This window comes from Patiria miniata, unplaced genomic scaffold, assembly GCF_015706575.1.
Source record: "Patiria miniata isolate m_02_andy unplaced genomic scaffold, ASM1570657v1 HiC_scaffold_5, whole genome shotgun sequence".
In the NCBI taxonomy this organism is placed as follows: domain Eukaryota; kingdom Metazoa; phylum Echinodermata; class Asteroidea; order Valvatida; family Asterinidae; genus Patiria; species Patiria miniata.
Genome location: NW_024037072.1, coordinates 9,636,660 through 9,649,530, shown reverse-complemented (window position 1 = coordinate 9,649,530; position 12,871 = coordinate 9,636,660). Strand labels below are relative to the sequence as shown.

The 12,871-nt window shown below is 39.5% G+C and overlaps 1 protein-coding gene across 3 annotated transcripts in view; it reads right to left on the bottom strand.

The window, feature by feature from the left end:
• Nucleotides 1–4,461: 4,461 nt before the first annotated feature.
• Nucleotides 4,462–12,871, bottom strand: part of LOC119740827 (secretory carrier-associated membrane protein 1-like) — a 33,949-nt gene continuing 25,539 nt past the window's right edge. For 2 of the 3 annotated variants that reach the window (XM_038216268.1, XM_038216270.1), the window contains 2 exons: nucleotides 10,995–11,127; nucleotides 8,573–8,859 (listed from right to left, as the gene is read on the bottom strand). In XM_038216268.1, the coding sequence (XP_038072196.1) occupies nucleotides 8,668–8,859; nucleotides 10,995–11,127 (325 nt within the window). In that variant the 3' untranslated portion in view covers nucleotides 8,573–8,667. Of the gene's footprint in view, nucleotides 8,860–10,994; nucleotides 11,128–12,871 lie in introns of all 3 variants that reach the window. The other variant, XM_038216269.1, reaches the window with a different exon arrangement.

Below are 12,871 nucleotides of genomic sequence, written 5' to 3'. Positions count from 1 at the left end.
GAACCACAGTTTTTGTGCATTGGTGCCGTGTGCAGATACACAACTTGTACGTGTATGGTTTATTTACGGTGCCACGTTTCACTATGCACGTTTCCACGCAACGATCGACCAATAAGAAAACGCCACTTACGGTCAGCTAAGGCTATTAACATAATGAGCACCACCCCCAAAACCTCACATGGACGATTGAACCAAGGCGCTAGATTGGGTCCAACTGATTTGCATAAAAAATAGTGGCCGCGTGAGGTCGCTGTTCGGGCTGTATTTTTAATGCACTGCATGCATAGACATATGACTGCATGCATAACGCTGGCGAAGATATCGTGTACCGCGAATACGGCTGGATGAATATCAACTAGCGCCTTGACAAAGGCTAAGGCCATCCGCCGAGCTTTAACCCATCCGCCGAGCTCATGAATAAAAGTTATACCCTCAAAATAACTAATAGAGAATTCTGAGCGCCATAAAATTGGGGAATTGAAGAGATATAACAATTCAATTCAATTCAAAGTAACATTTATTTCCACATGATCATAAAGAAAAATACATTAAAAATAGACAGATGTGGAGGCACGTTCCAAAAAAGCGGGGCTTGACAAGGAACAGCCTGTTTACAAAAAACAAAACAAAGTAACAGCTTCACAATAAACGAATAAACCAACGAATAACCACAAAAAAATGAAAAGAAAATGAAAGATGACATGTTGATCATCAGTTTTCTGTGCAGTTTAAATACCTGTGAGAGTTCTGAGTGTCTTTAAAGAATTTTGAAGTATGGGCATTTAGCACTAGTGTCAATGGGAATTTTATTGTAGGGCTGCACCCTATAGAAAATGCGCTACTAGTGCCGCGGCAGTGGTTTTTTAGTGGGCGGAACCTACGGGGGGGAAAAAAGTATTTTAAAGGTATCTGTATCTGTATTAGTATCATTATAGTCTGTAAAGCATCCCAGGAGAAACATCACACCAACTCAGAGAGAAGACAGTGAGAAGAAATTACAGTTTTAGAGGTGGGAGGAAAAGCCCAGAAGTTAACCTACTCTTGCGACGTCACTCTATTCAGTAAAGATGAATGTACAGTTAAATATACATGCTTAAAAAGAATGCACAGTCAACTGAAGATAAGTCGTGAATCTATAGGCTTGGTTGTGAATGGCCCCTGCAAACAATTCCAAGCATAATTGGATTTATTGGAAAAGTAACGGTTATAAATTGTTCAAGTTTTCGGTATTTTGAACATAAAGTTCCTGACTTTAATAACAACACACATTTTCGCCATAGATTGAAGGAATCTTTTACAGTACATGTAAAATAACAGTGTATCTTCGTGCTGGCCATGAAAAACTGGACAATTCAAAGATCTATGAGCAAAATATGGAAAAATGCCTTGTAGTCTAGGCGATATTTAAAAGAAGTGCTCATTTAGGGCAAGAAGAGGCATCTCTATTTTACCTAATTTCGGGGTGCTGAATCCGAAAATGATGGTTACCAAACTGGATTTTTTAGTGGAAAAATGCCTTAATTGCATAAATCTTTATTACGTGTCGTGTAATATATTTTGTTCCCATATTTGGGTATATTTTTTATTATTTTATTTTTGGAAAAGTTTATTTTGGTGATTTTACTCACACTACCTTCACTTCAATAACATTTTCTAAAGCATATAAGTGACTGAGTAATTATGAGGGCATAGAAACCATCCAAAATGGCCACCATTATACCCTATAAGGTCGCGCACATTTACTTTTCCTCAGATATCATCAAGTAGTCTCACCAAACGTCAGTATTGAAGTGCTTCAAATTCACAAAGCTAGTTACTAGCACAGTTACCGTAGCAAAAATAATGGGACATTATGTGAAAAATGACAATATCTTGATATCTAGGCCCCCCCCCCCCCCCGAAAAACAGGGGGAAAATGAGGTGTCCATAAATTGGGCTAAAATATTAGGCGAAGGGTTTTCTAACGCGGGGGACTTGAACAACTTCAAGGAAATTCCACCCAAAAGATTATTGTTGCGTACAATAATAATGTCAACGTCAAAACGTTTTCTTACCAATAATATTGGGAATTTCCTTGAACTTGTTCAGGTATCCCACGTCAGGCAACCCTTCAACTATTGTTTAGCTCAATTTATGGACACCTCGTCCCCCCCCCGTTTTATATCACAATGTTATCGTTGTTTACATGATTTTCCAATAAGGTTTTTAGTAGGGTAACTGTACCAGTAAGCAACATGGCAAATTTGAGTTTAATCAATACCGAGGTTGTCAAGACTGCTAATGCTTGATGATATCTGGAGACAAGGTAAATGCGCGCAACTTTAGCGTGTAATAGTAGCCATTTTGAATTGTCACTATGTCGTCATAATCATTCAGTCACTTGTATGCTTTAGAAAATGTTATTTAAGTAAGGAAGCGTAAGTAAAATCACCAAAATAAACTTTTCAAAAAGTAAAATAAAAAATATACCCAAATATGGGAACAAATATATTACATGACAGGTATTAAAGATTTGTGCAAATTAGGCATATTTCCACTAAAAATCCAGCTTGGTAACCATCATTTTTCGGATTCAGCACCCCGAAATTAGGTAAAATAGCTATATATGTTACCAACTTCAACTCAAAAATGCCTCTTCATGTAACATTTTTTGAAATATCGTCTAGTCTATTGAATACGCTAAAGCTACGTCTAGTGGGGCTTTTTTTACAACACAGCTATATCCATTAAATGATGAACAATGGATCGAATTTATTTCATAGCTCAAAGCATTAACTTTGATAAGAAATCGACACTTTTTTGTTCCCTTGTAAACCGGACAATTGTCGGAGAAACAACTCAAAAGGTGAATTCAAAAGGGCTCGGATGCTTCGCGTCATCGCCCATTCGAACAGTTTCTCCTTAACATATTCTGGGAAAAACCCACGGAATCAGGTAGGGACTGAAAACCCAATCCACATGTGGACCAGGCGGGATTCGATGACCCAGGTCACAGCCGTGGAAGGCAAGGAAAGTACCGCTACGCCATGAACCTGAGGTATCAACATGGGCTTTTCCGCAGCAGATGCTCCCAAATCGTAAGGAAAGGGGGGGGGGCATTTTGAGCTTCAGAGAAGCTGAAACTCCATTTATTGTTGTTTGGGCGCTCTACAGCCAGCAGGCGCAAAAAAGGCACTATTTTCGGGCCTAATATCGACCTCGGATAATTTTTTTCTTTCATTTTTTTTTTTGGATGGGATATGAATAACCAATACTTCCTCTTTGCTCTAAAAATGTTGGTTTTTTTTTGGGGGGGGGGGGGCATTGCAAACGTTCGGGTCTATGGGGTGCTGTGGTCCAATGGTTACGGTGTTCGACTCGTGTGCCGTGGGAACATGGTGCTTGTCCTCTTGAGCAAGGCACTTTATCATTATTGCTTCGTCCTTTTCGGATGGGACGTGAAGCCGTAGGTCCCGTGTGTTGTGTAACACTTATCGCTAAGAGAAGGGGTTTGCCCCGGTGTTTCTGGCAGTGGCTGCAATATGCGCCGCAGCACCTTGTAAACCCTTATTAGGTGCTACATAATGGGTCTCATATTTCTCATAAACTTTATTTACCTTTCTTTAATAATAGACATAATTTCCAGCGCCTTGAGTACCTAATTGTTGGTAGATGCGTGCGCTATATAAGACTCCATTATTATTATTAAAGGGTGCACACCGGTAAATAGGGTTTAACCTATCCGCCGAGCTTATGAATAAAAGTTATACCCTCAAAATAATCTATATTAGAGAGTTCTGAGCGCCATAAAATTGGGGACTTGAAGAGATAGGGCAATGAACCTCTGGCCCGGACTTGGGACTTCCATAGATCCAATTCTGAGCGTGTTGGATGCAATTGCATGGGCTCGAAAGTGACACTATTTTGACATGTTGTGGAGGGATGTTTTTCAAGATGGCTACTTTTCCGCTTTGGGAAAAATAGGGGTCATCTTCTTTTAAGTGAGAATTCCTCGAAAAGTCAATGGTCATTCCACCAAAAAATGAAAAGAAAATGAAAGATGACGTGTTGATCATCTTTTTTCTGTGCAGCATAAATACTTGTGAGAGTTCCGACTATTTTTAAAAGAATTTTGAAGTATGGGCATTTAGCACTAGTGTCTAGGAGAAGTTTATTGCAGGGCTGCACCCTTAAGAGCGGTCCCTTTGCAAAGAATGGCTTTTGTAGACTTGCGCCATTGGGCGATTTTCAATAATGCAAAAAAAAACCCAACCCAATAATAAAGATGTAGGTCAAAAGTCAAATCACAAGTCAAGTTCAATGACAAATGAAAATGTCCTTCTCTCAGTTCATGTTTAGATACTTTGTCACCAGACAATAAGAAAGCATGACTTTGATTGGCCTGTGATGACCTAATGACCCAGCTAAACCACGCCTAGTATCGGAATAAACACAACACAATAAAGGACCCACTGCACATGATTTCATTTGATTCAATTCGGGTGTTATTCATAATACCAAGAAACAGATACAACTGTTTCCGAAAGAAAAATCCATTTCGTTTAGACTTACCACTAACTGGTTTTCAAAAAACGAAAGCTTTATGTAGGGTACCAATTGTATAGGCCTACAGCTATTGATTAAGAATAAACAGAGTAGAAAAGACCATCTGCGAACCTATATCAACCGATGCTTTACGTCTGCCAATTATAGGCCTACCTTTGGCAGATAAGACACAATCACAAACATGCAGTTGTCTCATTTTATAAATATTTCACTTGTCATTTTTTACAATTAATTTAATACATTCAAATGACACCTTCTTAAAACAAATTCTATGGACACAAAATCACAAGTAGGTATTCGGTAGATGCCTATAGTTATTTACACAAAAATATTTACCCCAGCCCGAAACGTCGGGTTTTCAATCAAATGAGATTTTAATATTCATATATTTTTCTCCTAAAGCGACCTGACCTATTATTGTCAGTCGGTGAACCCTGAACATGAACCCTGTGGTGCCCAATTAGAATTCGTCTTGACAGATGAAGAAAGTCGCCCACCAAAGTTTGTGTTAATAACAGATTGTTATATGGACATTTCACAATATTGCCTAGGCATAATAATTCTTTACAATATCTTGTAAGTACAATTTACTGCGCATGCTTTTTTTTTATTACATACCCCATTAAGATTTTGCATCCAGTGACTAAATGTTTTCAAAGTCCGATTAAGAATCGCGTCTCTGCTGCCACCAAGACTTTAAAAATGTCCAACTTGCACCTCCAAATCATTGCGCTTTGAACTCTTATTTTTATACCGACGAAATTATATATACACCAAACTCTTTTTACCTGAACGCGAAATAACTGAACTTTTTATGTGGTATGCACAGATCGAAGACAAAACTCAATACTCTGAACTATATCTTATTATAATTTATATCAAAGTCGTGGGTAGTTTTCTTTCTTTCATATTCAGTACATGACGTGAATCTAACCATCGACATGTCAACAGTAAACACTCTACAGCATTTTTAATGTCTGCAGGCTATACTAGTATTCTACAAATTTATTTCACATTTTCAGCGAGCGGATTTAATGATACAGCAGATGTATCTCATTTTTATATCACATTCATATAAAATTGGACATGTACACCAAACGCGATATTCCGTACATTATGGAATACAAATAAAAGGAAAATACGGACACAATGCCTTTAAATGTATGTATCGTGCAAAGAAAAGCAAACGCAAAGCAAATATCATATTACATGTCGTACATAAACATTCAAAGGTATTTTTTTCTGTCACTTCATGGTATTTTCAGGCTATTAAGAACTGGGGAAATCCAAGACAATGTTCGTACCAATATGAAATAACTATCTTTCGTTATACCATCCACAATAACGTTTTGTCAAAAATCACAATTAAAGCGTCATTTTGAGTTCTGTGTGTCATGTATTAGAAAAAAAAATACTACTCGTCTCGTAAACATGACGTCAGGTACATACCATGTGCTGTGTGACGTCATACCGCCGGGCAATCCAAACATTTAAGCATCATTTACATGTTATTTTGCCCACATTAAACAATTTATGGCAACACTTTTACACCCATTATGTTTCATGAGATACTGTAGGAGAGAACACTTTGCTGAAAGTTGGAATCACGTGTCAACAACGTCCAATTTCTAAACAAATGTAACATGGTCTGTATTTTCTGACTGATGGCATGCACATTTTACACATTTTAACTGAAAAAAAAACCCCATGGACTTTTCACGTATTTTGTTTTAAAACTTTTGATTACTGAATTTATTTCCGACGACTTTCACGGACTTAGCCTAATGCTGTGCACGTTATATTTAAAAACAAAATGTGATATTAAATAAGACCGATTATTGCTTGTACAACTGTAATAAAGCTTTTAGCAGACTTTCACATTACAGGATTCATACTCTATATGTATTGTGATTGTGTACATACTAGACTAAGACATAAGCTGGTTCCCCTAACAACATGGATTACAATGCCCAGATTCCGGCCAACTTTGTCTCTGCCTTCGAAACAGGGAAGGGTTTTACCTTTGCCTTTCCGAATTTCGGTCTATCACAGTCAAACAGTCATATTCCAATTGTGGATTTACCTAAAGTTTCCTTAATCCACTCCCCCCCCCCAATATAAATACGAGAATATTTCGAAATGTCTCATGATCTCCTACGCCATGTTTGTCTTCTACCAATCTTTCTGTTTTTTTTTTTAAATTTGTTTATTAAAGATCATCCATATATAGTCATCCTCAGAATACATATTTTATATCAAAAAGGTACCAACAAAACGCAGGCTATATTCAAACATCAATGTCCAATGTGCGTCGTCTTTAGTAAAACAAAGCAAAATGCAAACTATCTATTTCCATGAACTGAAGATTTTTATAAGCAACTGAGAAAACGATCTCACTGCGGCAATTGCTGATGGAATGTACACAGAATGTTTGGGGTGTTTTGTATATTTATAACATTACAAACATTGACTATGACTATGATTACATGTATCTATAGGTATGGATAACTCATGCCTGGACATTTACCAGGTAACAGGGCTTAGGTTTATACATTTCCAATGTTCTATTGCTCTCAGATACCACTAAACTTTGATTTACTTTCGAGATTATTAGCCGACCAAACTACACCAATTTCATTATTTATATACACACGCTGATTTTGTCTTTTATTGTATTTATGATGAACTGGTATGTACACATTTGCAAACGGAATCGTGCTCTGTTTATCGTTAACATTCTCTTGCTCCCTTATAATAAGTTATAGATTATGGGACAGAGAAGCATGCGTTTACTTCTGTTAAATCTACCTTGAACGGTTTGAAATAACATTCCCTATGGTTACCCCAGGTACATTTTTATAAAGACATACATTTCGTGCAATTACATACAATTTACTTGAGAAGCTGCGTTTAACTGGTACTCATGACTCAACAGGATACCAGTATATAAAATTGCCACTTTGGAAAGACAGTTACCAGGCTTAGCTGGTATCCAGACATGGCCACATACTGTACATTCAACACCTACGCTTTTACCACGGTAATTTGGTATGGCAAAGTTTATATTATGCACACCTTTTTTATAACTTCTCTACAAATACTATGTATAGGGCAAACAAAGTTTGTTCCTGAAAACATTTTTTTTTTCAGGCCACTGTGAAAAATCTTAGTACTGCAGATTATGCTGTCTTTACTAATAAATCAATTAGAGCTATCAATTCACATTGCCAACAAAATCCAACTTGGCTAAGAATTATTCAGTCTTTCGCTTAGCAATTCTAATGCCACCAAAAAGGCGACCTTTATTTTTGGAAAGAAAATAAAAGAAATAAGATTTTTAGCAAGCGAAACATTCTTCAGAAATAGATATTTAATTGCAAATCTCATAAACTATACATGGAATTAGAAAAAGAAAATGCTAAATTTTTGTAATCTTTTGTTATATTTAAGCATCTTGGACACGGACGATAAAAGCTTCATAGTCTATCACGTTATCTTCACATGGACAACCACGTGACTATCACATGGGCAATCATTTAACCACCTGTACAATGAATAACAATAGGTATATGTATATCTACTGTCCACACCTTGGGCAGAACTTCCAGCCTCCTTAAGGAAACCCTGCGTGATTCTACAAACCAAGCTTGACATGGAAAAGTTAAGTTTAATTCGTTAAAATTTGGGCATAGGTCGGGCAAGAAAGTGAAAAAAAAAATAGAATAAACCAGGGGCAATCTCTCTACTTAATTGTATGATGGAATATTTATATCGAGAAGATGTCAATTTAATGTAAGTATATAAAGTGTGTTCTCACTAGTCCTCAGACAACACCGAGTACACATTTCTTGTTTGATTTTTTTTACAATTACGAATACAAATTTTTGCTTTCTGGGAAACATTTCTTACACAATGTGTACTTATTGTTGAGATAATAATGAGACTTGAGTCAATGGTATTGAAGAGCAACTTTTTAAATAGTGTTTAGGTTCTCCAACGTTTAGGGCGGGGAGCTAATTTCATTTAGGATTTTGTCCTTTAGGTTGAGATCGCCTGACAGTAATCACATGACTTTTAGAACAGGGTTTTATGTGAAGACGGGAAGCCTGCCGTGGTGCCACTTTACATCCTGTTGTTTTGCTGCGACACCGAGCTCATGGCCCCGCTAACGGCCGCGTCTGCTGCACCTGTAGCTGCAGCCTTGCCAGCGTCCCGGGCTGCGTTCTGCACGGACGGGTTGGTCACCACGCCATGGGCAAACTCCTGTTGGGCCTTCTCAAAGCTGGCGCCTGTGCGACGGTACAAGGAGTGTACCTGGGTGGGTGTGGGATAACACGGGAAACAAGTCAGGTAAAAGCAGTGTTGCGTGGAGTCCATCACAAGGGGCCACAAATCCTCACAACTCATTCACAAGTCCTTCAGTCTCAAGTCAAGTCACAAGCTATTCAAATGCACTGTGACGAAAGCATTCCTCGGTTATTGCTCATCATCCACTGGTACTTGTGACTGTACTTGTGACTGTACTTGTGACTGGACTTGTGACTGGACTTGTGACTGGACTTGTGACTGGACTTGTGACTGGACTTGTGACTGGACTTGTGACTGGACTTGTGACTGGACTTGTGACTGGACTTGTGACTGGACTTGTGACTGGACTAGTGACTGGACTTGTGACTGGACTTGTGACTGGACTTGTGACTGGACTTGTGACTGGACTTGTGACTGGACTTGTGACTGGACTTGTGACTGGACTTGTGACTGGACTTGTGACTGGACTTGTGACTGGACTAGTGACTGGACTTGTGACTGTACTTGTGACTGTACTTGTGACTGTACTTGTGACTGGACTTGTGACTGGACTTGTGACTGGACTTGTGACTGGACTTGTGACTGGACTTGTGACTGGACTTGTGACTGGACTTGTGACTGGACTTGTGACTGGACTTGTGACTGGACTTGTGACTGGACTAGTGACTGGACTTGTGACTGGACTTGTGACTGGACTTGTGACTGGACTTGTGACTGGACTTGTGACTGGACTTGTGACTGGACTTGTGACTGGACTTGTGACTGGACTTGTGACTGGACTTGTGACTGGACTTGTGACTGGACTTGTGACTGGACTTGTGACTGGACTTGTGACTGGACTTGTGACTGGACTAGTGACTGGACTTGTGACTGGACTTGTGACTGGACTTGTGACTGGACTAGTGACTGGACTTGTGACTGGACTTGTGACTGGACTTGTGACTGGACTTGTGACTGGACTTGTGACTGGACTTGTGACTGGACTTGTGACTTGTGACTGGACTTGTGACCGGCCTTGTGATGCACTCCAAGGAGACAGTACATTATTGACCGGCATAAAATGGGCCATTAGGCCAAAACAAAAAAAGTCTCCGGTTTCTGGTATGGAGCTTGCCCAAAAAGTGGTGCGGCAACGCGGCTTTTTTTTTTTGTTACCTGATTTTTTTTGGCTTAAAATGTCGGCTGATGACTGCAAATGGTGCCCGACTAAACTTAGTGCAAATATATGGGAGTCCAGAGAGGTCACATAAAGCTTATTCTCGACCATAACCCAATCTAAAAACACGTTAAAATTGTGCAGCAGCAGGATTCCAGTCAAACCAGTGAGTTTGGCGGTTTTGAGACATCATCTTTCATTGAAATTTTTTTTTAAAAATTTTGCCGACGCGCATGGCTACGGCGACGCGCGCGCATACCAGAAACCGGAGACTTTTTTTTTTGGGCCTTAGACCTCGGCACCTTTACTCATAATTTTTTGACATAAAATCACATTTGGGTCTTTAGTTATGGTTTAGAATCACTATCACACAATGTAAATGCAGTGTTTGTAAAACACTTGAGATGAAATGAAGTATGTGGCAATGCAGCAGCAATGTGCATGTTTGTATACTCTTAATTCTACTGTTTATTTATCATTTCTCACTGTCAGTTCATTTCTCAATAAAGTGATTTACTTAATTGTTAGTTACTTGCATCACCAAGGCAAACAAATGCATAAAGGCAAGTTAGCTTATCAAAACAAAACTGCAAAAGTGATCTGGACTTCAGCTTAAAAATATTAACGTGAAAGCTTCTAAAATGATACCATATTGTTCAAAATCAACTCATTACAATGTTCACAATGATTCACTGGTACCCACTGCTGTGTCCGTGGCAACTGGTCACCGCTTATCTCTGTCACAAAACTTGTGTGTGGAAACTGCAGCCATTGCAAAGCATTCTGGGTGTCTTACCACCATTATTTTTGCAAGTACAGTACATCCTGTGCACATGACATTTGGACTGATAAAGACAGCGCTCCATCAAATATGGATAATGAGATGTCAAAGAAATGTGAGGTCACCAGAGCTCCAGGAGAGGACAGTGAGTACCAGAGAGTTTGCAATGACAGCAAATTCAAGCAGAATGATAGAAGCGTGAACCTTTTTTATATAAAAGACCATTAAGACGGCGAGTAGCGAGAACAGCAGGCCCATGATTAGCATCATAACGCCGACAGCCGTGTGACCTGGTGTTGTGGCCGCACCGATGACTTCTAACCCGTTAATCCAACCACTATCAGAAATCAAAGCAGAATGGAGGGGGAAAAGCATTATGAATGTAACAATGTGGATTACATGAAAGCTGTTTGAGCGACCGATTCCTGGTAGAGAGCTTGCACAGAGCGCCCTCTATGTGGACGGGTCTTTGTTTCTCTATGACACACATGATGTGAGTAGAAACGTTGTACATTCATTGTCTCAGAAAGTAAATTGCCCCTGTCCATAATGAGGGTTCACCGTACAAGTTCCCTATATGGTCTCTGTACACAGCAGATGGAGCTTTCAAACCACTCCTCTAAAGCTGCCTTCCACCTGTGTAGCGGGCAAGGTGAAGCCTTGTTTACAAATCATTATCAACAAAACAATTATTAATCAATTTATGAACTTAGAAATTACTGCAGAGGGAATTTCACTGAGAAAAAGAAAACATAAATCTGGGAGCAGGAAAATAAAAAATGACTGAAAAAAAATTGCTGGGGGGGGGGATAATTTAATTAAGAAAAGACAAGAAAACATTAACTGGGACACAAAAAATAACGGGAGTACTTGTGCATGAGTTTACAGCAGCCACTTTTTTTTTGGCCAATAGTGCTAGACCTTGGCAAGGCTCATTGGGGAAACGGGCTGGTGACTACAGTTCAAATGAGTTTGGCTACAATGACTCAACGTAATAACAATATAGATTCATATAGCGCACTTATCTGGAAACCTGATCCACATGATCAAGGCGCCTACGCACAAACAATAGTCATGCTCCAGAATTAGTAAAATAACTAGTGAAGTAGATGAGATTTCAGTTCTCTTTTGAAGATGTCCATGGATGTTTGACGGAGTCTGGCAGGGAGTTTATTCACGATGGCAGGGACAGACTTGGCAAAGGAACGCTGACCATAGCTGATTGTTCTAGTTCTTGGTTCTGCTAACAAGTACATGTACCAGTATAAGCCTGAAGATCTGAGAACCCAACCTGTTTGCTTGAGGGAGATAAGCTCATGGAGATACTGAGGAGCAGGACCAAGCAGGATCTTAAACACAAGGAGGCAGATCTTGAAACTGATCCTCTTGGATGCCGGAAGCTGATGTAGTTCTCTCAGAACAAGTGAAATGTGGTTGTATTTTCCACATCAGACAATGACCGAGCTCATTATTCAGAGATACAGATGTAGCTGCAAGGCCAACAAGCAGGGCGTTGGAACAATCCAGACATGAAGAAACAAAGGCATGGATGGCCTGTTCTGCTGTTTCCTGTGACAGATACTTGCAGATTCTGCTTATATTGCTTAGGTGAAAATTAGCACTTCTCCACAAACTTGCGATGTGCGAATCCGTACTGAAAAGACGGTAAAAAACAACTCCCAGATTTCAAGCACAGTGGGAGACTGACAACTCGTGGTTCGTGATGGTGAGATGTGGTGAGATGAAATTCGAGTGATCAAATTGAGATCCAAGTATGAGAATCAGTGTGTTTTCGGCATTGAGACGTAGAAAATTGCAACTCATCCATGACTGGAAGTGGCAGAGGCAGTCATGCATCTGGTTGAAGGATGTGGCGGTATCAGCATCAGGTGAAAAGGCCAGGTAAAGCCGAGTGTCATCAGCAAAGAAGTGGAACTGGACACTGTGATGTCTGGCAATGTCACCCAGTGGTAGCGTGTATGTTGAGAAGAAAATAGGACCCAGAAATGAGCCCTGTGGGACTCCGCAATCAGATTTAGTATCAGACTTAGTATCACCAAAAGACACTATTTGAGCTCTCT